Raw genomic sequence first — 8,890 nt, forward strand, 5'->3', positions numbered from 1 at the left:
GACGAAAGGAAAGCGTATCTCATTCTGAGGAAACTGGCAGCAATAGAGCATGAGAAATACTGTAATTTTATTTTACCTAAAAAAGTTTCTGGCATAAATTTCACGGACACAATTGACATTTTCTGTAAGATGTTCAGTGAGAAAACATCGTTATTCAACACACAAAGACTTTACCACATAAAGGGTAGAGCGAACTCTCTGTGCGAGAGATTTAAACTGGATAAACTAACTCCAGACTCGTTCAAGTGCCTGATTTTTGTCCTAAAAAGAACGCAGAAGTCAGAACGAAAATTCTCGCAAAGCTGGAAATGAACCAGAATATAACTCTCCAGAAACTGCCAGAAGAGTGCGATAGGATATTAAAAGTAAGGCACGACACAGGAGAAATTCAACGCAGAGATTGTTTACAGATAAAACCAGTGTGGAAGAGTCAGAAGACGGATAAAGTGTTTCACAAAATACACGATGTACAGCAGGAGATAGACCCATGTATAGCATGCGATGGTAGGCACCTGAGAAAAGAGTGTCCGTTCAAAAAACGCAAAGTGTTTTCGTTGTGGGAACACAGGACATATCAAATCGCACTGCAGAACTAAGGTGACAAAACACTGGACCAAACGAGAAAAAAATAAATAACTTGTCATCAGAGAAAAAAGTTTGTAGAACGAACAGAAAATTCGTGAAAGTGAGAATCGAAATCATTAGTATCAAAATGCAATTAGACACGAGGACTGACATCACTATCATAAATGAAGAAACATGGAGGCAAATCAGTATGCCGAAATTATTTAAACCAAATAAAATAGCATATGGTGTTGTAGGAAAGAAATTATATTTCATCGGCGAATGTATTTGCAATGTAACTTTTCGAGGTGAAATGAAAAGAACACTCATTTATTAGTTTAAAAAATCATTAAACAGATTTGGTGCAGAATGCATGGAGTTATTTAAAATTTGGGATACCCCCATTAGTGTTCCGTGAAAATATAGTCGGTACGGTCAAAAGTTCGAATGAAGTCGAACAACTAAGACAAAAAATTAAAAAGTTGTTTCCAAATGATTTTTTTTTTTTGAAGGATTAGGTTCTTGCACTAAAACAAATGCGAGTAACAGAAAAGGTAACGCCTGTTTTTAGGCTCAAACGGAACGTGCCGCTTGCGGCGTTGGAATAGATCAATAAAGAGCTAGAAAGATTAGAAAGTCTAACTATAATTGAAAAAGTCGACCATTCAGACTGGGCAGCTCCGACGGTTTATGTAAAGAAGTTAGATCTTTCAGAGGCCTATCTACAGATACAGGTAGAGGAAGATTGCGCACATCTTTTAACAATCAACACACACCGTAGATTGTATAAATTTAAGCGGATTCCTTCTGGAGAAAAAGTGAAAAAGTGGCACCTGTCACATTTCAACAAGTGATGGACGCAATGTTATACGATTGCGACTTCGCTATCGCTTATCTCGATGATATTTTGATAAAGAGCGAGTCATTGAAGCAACACTTCGAGCATATTAAAAAAGTATTCAGACAAGTAAATGAATAAGGGTATACATGGTGACACCGAACTTCAATACACCAGCAGGAAGCTCACCAGCAGAACTGATGGTTGTGAGGAAGGTGAAATCACTTTTTGACCAACTGTTTCCTGACGAAGAAAGAAAAAGTATCAGAAAAGACAATCCGAAATGTTTCAAAATTGGTGATAAGGTGTACATGAGGTCGTATAAATACGGAAAACAATACTAAGAAGGAAAAATTACAGAGTACATAGGAAAAATGTTGTACAGAATTAATAGCAGAAAAAGTATTGAAACAAGGTACAGAAACCAGTTGAATCAGAGTTTCATAGAAAATGAACTACACAGAGTGGAAGAACCTATGGAATGGCTGTATGACACATTCCAGGTACCAACACTGTTAAAGATGGTTGAACCCACGCGTACAAGTGGCAGGAAAAGGAAGAACACCGAGTTCCTACAAATAGACGCCAAGAAAGAAAAATATTAAGTCGGAAAATTAAAATAAAATTACTTGTTTCCCACAGAAAAAAAAAAAAGGGGGAGATGTAGTGAAAATGGCATTCCCCTTCCCACATGACAAAGTGGTATGAGATTCACTTGTGAACCTCCGAGATATTTCACGAGATGTTTTGTGCTTTCATCCAAAATAGAGACGAATATTTCTCCTTCATGTGATTGGCTTGAAAAGTTGTTAAGATATTAAAATATTTTCTTGACATGAAATCAATGGTAGCCTTAATACACACACATACACACGCGTGTGCACACACACACACACACACACACACACACACACACACACACACACACACACACACACACACACACTACTGGATTCCAGTATTATATCATAGTTATAGTGCTAACAACTTAAGTATACGTAGCATATTAGGAATTAAATCAGCTCTAACATTTTTAACTTAGTGAATTACAATGAATTAAGATTACACTTGTAGTAAGGAAAGAAAACTCATTAGCTTAATGACTAATTCTGGTCAGAAAATGTGGTGGGAGACAAACTAAATATTTACATTAACTGTAATTAAATTCAATCAGAAAGTGGGGAGTGAGTCTGATATCTAGCAAGATCAGTGACAATTCCAAACATGTTTGGGTTTTATTAGATCTAGTATATATATATAATTGCAAAACCTAAAATAGCTTGAAGACTTAGATTGAATAAATATTGACTGGTGTGGCAACTATCAATGCCTGGAGGAAATTGTGAAGGAATACTTACTGTATATAAAACAAATTAATTCAGAGTTAACATACTTAATATAACGAGCACATAATTAAAAGTATGGTTTGCTGATGAGATTTGATACGACCGAAATATAACTGGCGCAATCATTGATTATCTTATCAAATAACAGATTTATTTTCCGTAGCAATGTAGTCTAATTAGTAGTGCGTGGGCGCCGATTCCTTGTAAAAAAAAAATAACAATTAATAATTGCACACGTTGAAATGATATCTATCTTATCAATGATGACAACTTTTCCATAATTATTACAAATTTGATAAAATCTATGAGTAAAGAAATTTGTGAAGTATTTGTAAAGACGAAGAAAATAAATATTTTCACTTGAGTTTAATAATTAATGTAGTAGAAATAAGTAAACTCGTTGTGGGAGAATTTAGAATTAAATTACATAGCGTGCATTATTAACTAATTGACTGTGGTGGGAGTGAAAGCCTGTGCGCAAATCCTTTCAGACAAACCATATTAATTAGTCTCCCTCAGACAGCGTAATGTTAATGATTTAAGATTGAAACAAGATATTTGTAAATAGGGATCAAATACAGTTTCAAAAATTAAAACAAATGATCACAATGGGGCCAGACATTATAAATAATTCAACTCTGGTGTAGAGATGTTCAAACAAAAGAAGACAATTTTCTCATTAATTCAGTGTGAATCATTTATTTATTGAAATGTGTTACAAAAAAAAACACATTAAACTGTTTTACCAGATTTCATTTGTAATATTATTGTTATACAAGATATGTATGACAAATGTAATACCATATAACCAAAACAAATATGGCATCAAATCCGCTGAAGTAAACTTACTCTGAACAAATATCGTTAACGAAGACCTCTTTGGTCTGTCACTCACTGTTTGTATTTTTCTTTGTCTCTTCAAATGAAACTATAAATAACGAAACGAAAAGACTGAAGTCCTATCGATATTAGACTAATCGAAAAGAAAAATTGAAAGACGTGGAGAAATACAGAGGACAGTATATACGCGCGCGCACACACACGCACACACACACAGACTTATCTACATACATACATACACATATATATATATATGAATATATATGCATGTATGTATATGTGTGTGTGTGTGAGTGTGTATGTATATACAAAAATTGCTGTGTACCGTGCATTTGTACTGACATCGCTCCTTTACTCGTGTGAGACATGGACCTTTTACAAACGTCATGTAAGGGTCCATAAACGCTTTCATCAGAGATGTCTGAGACACATTCTGAATATTGGCTGGACCTTAAAAACTCCAGACACGCAGGTCCTGAGGACAACTGATATATTGAGTATTGAGGTGATGGTGCACAAGCACCGGTTACGTTGGACTAAACACCTCATTAGAATGAAGGGTAGCAGTATCCCTAAACAGATGCTTTATGGGGAACGTATTAATGGAAAGAAACTCCAGCAGAAACCAAGGCTGCGATTTAAGGACTGTGTCAAGTCCTCATTAAAGGCCTGTGATATGCAGGAGACTGACTGGGAGAGAAATGCCTATCATCGACACAGATGGAGGAAGCAGGTTAAGAATGGGGCCGAGACCTTTGAGAGAGCGCGTATTCTGCATGAAGATTTTAAACTTGCTGCTGGAAAGCGTACTGCTAGTGTAGTAAATGAGGAAAGCTTGGTTTGCAATGTTTGCAGTCATGTGTGCTTGTCAAGAGCAGGACCCATTAGCCGCAAATGCAAAATGCTCTTCCTCGGTCACGAGCAGACGGCCATCATCATATGTATATTCATGAATGAATATATATACACACACACATTTGCCCCAACAGAAGAAATAACTATTCAGAAAGTCGAAGTATCCCTGTGCAATGCCTTAAACACACACACACACACACACACACACACACACACACACACACACACACACACACACACACACGCACACACACACACACACACGCACGCACACACACACGCACACTCACATATGTAATGTATGTATGTATGTATGTATGTGTGTATGCATAAAAGAAGAACACAAATTCACAACAACTGTTTCGGCAGCATTTTATTGATGTACTTTTTACATCAAGACAAAAATCCGCTATCTTCAGGTAAATTTTAATCAAACAAACGGGTAAGACAGAAATAGAAATTGACTAGATCAATAGCTACATAGTGTAACAAGTGAATGTTTTAAAAGAAACAATACAATTTATAAAAGCAGTTTGTAAGACACGCATTGGCTATAGTTAAAAAATGATCTAATTTCTCAAATTGCAATCTTCATTCGTTTATAGCCTTGGCTTGTTAATTTTCTCATGAAAATAAACATTAACTATAATAGAGTGCACACTTCGAAAAATATCAAAATGTGTTTACAAGCAAAGAAGCACATACAGAAGATGCAACTGTTGTTCCTCAACTGAACTCTGAACTACAATACAGTGTACACGGGGCTAATCTTATGGATCAGGCAGATGATTGCATTATAATGAATTCATATGAGTACTTACTATGAAAATAAATTATTGATACTACTAGATATATACGGATATTGAATTTGCAGAATCGCTCGACCGATGAACAAAATACCTTGCTCTATTTAGTTACATCACTTTACATTTTAAGTTCACTCTTTCAATTTTTTTTTTCATCCTTCCGGGGTCAAATGAAGACAATATAATCGACAGTTTCCTCCGCAAAACTGCATAGTTTTGTGTTTTCATTAGAAATCATTGCCTCCTTATTATGTAACAAAAGTGGCAGGAATAATATGCCGATAGATTAAATCACTTGTTCTGCGTTCAAATCCTGCCGCTTTGCATTCCTGCATAGTCAAAAGCATCATATCGACCACTCAAGTACTTGTATAGATTTGTCGACTACATCACTTACTTAAATTTAGAGGTTTTACACGAAAAGCAAGAATCATTGTTATTATTTCTAGTAGCGATCCATGCTAAGTCGGAAAGTGATGCATCACCAGGATTATCGATTATTTCCACACACAACATTGTCCTTACTTACCTACGCCCAATGTTTGTACGTAGTGTAGACTTACTTGTAGCCAGTGTTTGTAAACAATCTAATACAATGTATTTGGTCTACATTCACCTGCATACAACGTTTGTATATAGTGTACACATACCTTTACACAATGAATGAGGTCTACACTTACCTATGCAATTTTTATATGTAGACTACACATACACATAATTTTCATATGTAGTATACATTTACCTACACAAAATGTTTTTATATAATCTACACTTATCTATCCACAATGCTCATATGTAATCGATACTTAACTACTCACAAAATTGGTTCCGTGAAATCACAAAAGTTTAGTTGGAAGTTTTGCTGAATATATTTTTAACACATCATACACTTGGAACTGAAGTACTATAATAAAATATAAAAGACAGTGGTCCATTTATTTCAGTTATTTAAAATGAAGGCAAGTTACCTTCTTCGGATGGTTGTTTATTGCAGCTAACTTTCATTGGGTACTATTACCTAATTTTCAAATACATATTAGTGAGGCATACACTAAGCTAACTTCAAAGCGTGGAGTAGAATATAAACATAAGACTAATTGCATGAGAGCCAAAAGCCCTTGTAAAAATAATATTATGTTGAATTATTTCTTTCCACTTACCTTACTGGCATTTCCGATATTTACAGTTTCTCCCACTTCAGCTACATGACCAATTATTCCTTTTCCCCACTGAACTGTAATACTAGCATCGGTTGTAACTGATGGCATCAGGGTAGTACCAGAATGGACATCGAAGATTTTGGACACCAAAACAGGTTTTTCTTTAATTGATTTATCAACCAAAAAGAGTGATCCTTTATCACCATCTACAAGGATGCTAATGTTGGCAACAATTTTAGCACTCAAACTGGCTAGGTTCAAATCATTTGAGATATCTTTTACTATTTCTAAAAAGAAATCTTTTTCATCCAAATGGAACATTTCCCGTTTCATGTCAATATCCTTGCTGGGGTAGCGTGGAATTCGGATCTTTGACTCAATGAGCATGCTTAGCATATTTAAGGAGGTCGGCGGCAAAGAACGAAACTGGCGCATCTCCTTTAAACTACTCCGCCTGGCCTCAGTATTTGAATCAAAAGTATATGTTGATGGGCAATATGTACGGAATATATTGCGTAATTTTGACTTCGCAAAATCTTGACGTAAATGTTTCTTAGAATTAGATCTATGGTGCTTGGATTCTGAGAAGAAAGCTTGTTCATTGTTACATTTTAAGTCATTAGGAGATGTGGGTGTCAGACTTTCTTGGCCAGAGGATCCTTTTCTTTTGATTATAAATTCTTGAAGTGATTGGAAGCCATGGAGAACCAACCATTTGTTTATTAGAGTTATGTCAGCTTTCCGAAGAAAATAATCACAGGCACTCTCAGGATTGGCATCCAACCAGCTTTCAATTTTGCTCGCATTTAATGTAGGATGTAGCCGATTCATGGTTGTTTTCGGATAATATCGTTATAACTTTACTGCCCTAGATAAAATAAAAGAAAAAGAGACGCGTTATAATAACACAGTGCAGATTTCATAATAAAAATGTTTCTTTTAAAGATTCTAACAAGATTACTTTCAGTCAGTATCATAAACAGTTGTTAGCATTAATTAGAAACCATTCATTAAATGAAAATATCATTATATTAAATTATCATTAACTGATAAATAATGTGGAAAACAATCAGAAACTTTAATGAAAAGTGATGCCATTAATCAATAGTTTGTTGTTAGCTAGAAAAGAATCGATGAATTAACTCCAATATATCATAAGTGATAATTTTATCGACACAGATATCAAGTTTGCTCAAGATCGATAACCCACACAGTTCCGAAAATTTTTAATCCAGCCCTAAACTGACTACCCATATCTTTTTCATTTAAATGCAGAATGTAAGCCATAATTTTGGCAATCCTTCTGTTAAGGTAGCCTTGTGGAATTTTGTAAATATATTTGATAATAATTCTATTTATTGATAATTTAAATTTCATTTTAAATCATGTTAATTCAAATATCTCAGCCAAGTTTACTTCAGTCTAATAATAACCATAAATTTATTTAACATCTTATTATTACTTTGCATTTGTATGGCGGTGATCTGGAAAACTCATTGATCGTGTCGAGAAAGTGTATTTCAGTATTTCTTTCAACTCTTTACTATTTCCTTACATCCGTTGAGGTTAATTTTGTTATTCATTCCTCTGGGGTCGTTAAAATAAAGTAACAGTCAAGTATTTGTCATTTTGATTGGTTTTCCCCTCCCCTCGAAAATTAGATCACTTATCATTAATAATTACTCAAATTAAGGTGGCGAACTGGCAGAATCGTTAGCAGGTTGGGAAAAAAGTTAAGCGACATTTCGTCTATCTTTACGTACTGAGTTCAAATTCCGCCGAGGTTGACTTTACCTTTCATCCTTTCGAGGTTCATAAAATAAGTATCCGTTGAAAACACGAGTCATTATAATCGAATTAACCTCTCACACAAACTGTTGGCCTTGAACCAAAATTTGAAGCCAATAAATACCCAACTTATTTGCAATGTTGAATTGTCTTGATTCTGTCCTTTGAGATCGTATCGTTGACATTTATTATGATTCCAGATTTTTTATTCACTGATTTTTTCTCAAACTTTCTGGATGCACTAGAAGTTTGTTAACTAATTCACCCAATTTATTGTCACTTCTTGTAAGTTCACCAATTTCATCAGATGCAACGATATAGAGAAAGGTGCAGGGACTGGAAATGAGATGCTATCGTAACATCTTAAGCTTCACGTAATTTCACAACATCAGAGTCGAGTATATTCATGAAACCATAGAATATATATATATATATATATATATATATATCATATTAGGGATAAAAATCCAAATTTACAGGTAAGAACTCAACTCAATTTAATTTAATTTATCAAAAGTAAAATTGAATTAAGTTTCACAATATATAATATATAAATATATAATTTAGAGATAAGAACCACAATTCTTGAACTCATCTATGAAAATCCACAGTCACATATAGAAAAATTTTATAAGTAAATACACTAAAAACATCTATAATAAAAATACAAAGTAATAAATATTTCAATAATAA

General features: G+C 34.3%; 1 protein-coding gene across 1 annotated transcript in view; it reads right to left on the reverse strand.

Moving 5' to 3' along the window:
- The window catches only part of LOC106884049 (dual 3',5'-cyclic-AMP and -GMP phosphodiesterase 11A), a 359,609-nt gene that overhangs the window by 267,232 nt on the left and 83,487 nt on the right, over positions 1-8,890 (reverse strand). The window contains exon 2 of the mRNA XM_052973868.1: positions 6,410-7,277. Coding sequence (XP_052829828.1) covers positions 6,410-7,240 — 831 coding nt within the window. The 5' untranslated portion in view covers positions 7,241-7,277. The remainder of the gene's footprint in view (positions 1-6,409; positions 7,278-8,890) is intronic.

Source organism: Octopus bimaculoides, chromosome 17 (assembly GCF_001194135.2).
Source record: "Octopus bimaculoides isolate UCB-OBI-ISO-001 chromosome 17, ASM119413v2, whole genome shotgun sequence".
Classification (NCBI taxonomy): Eukaryota; Metazoa; Mollusca; class Cephalopoda; order Octopoda; family Octopodidae; genus Octopus; species Octopus bimaculoides.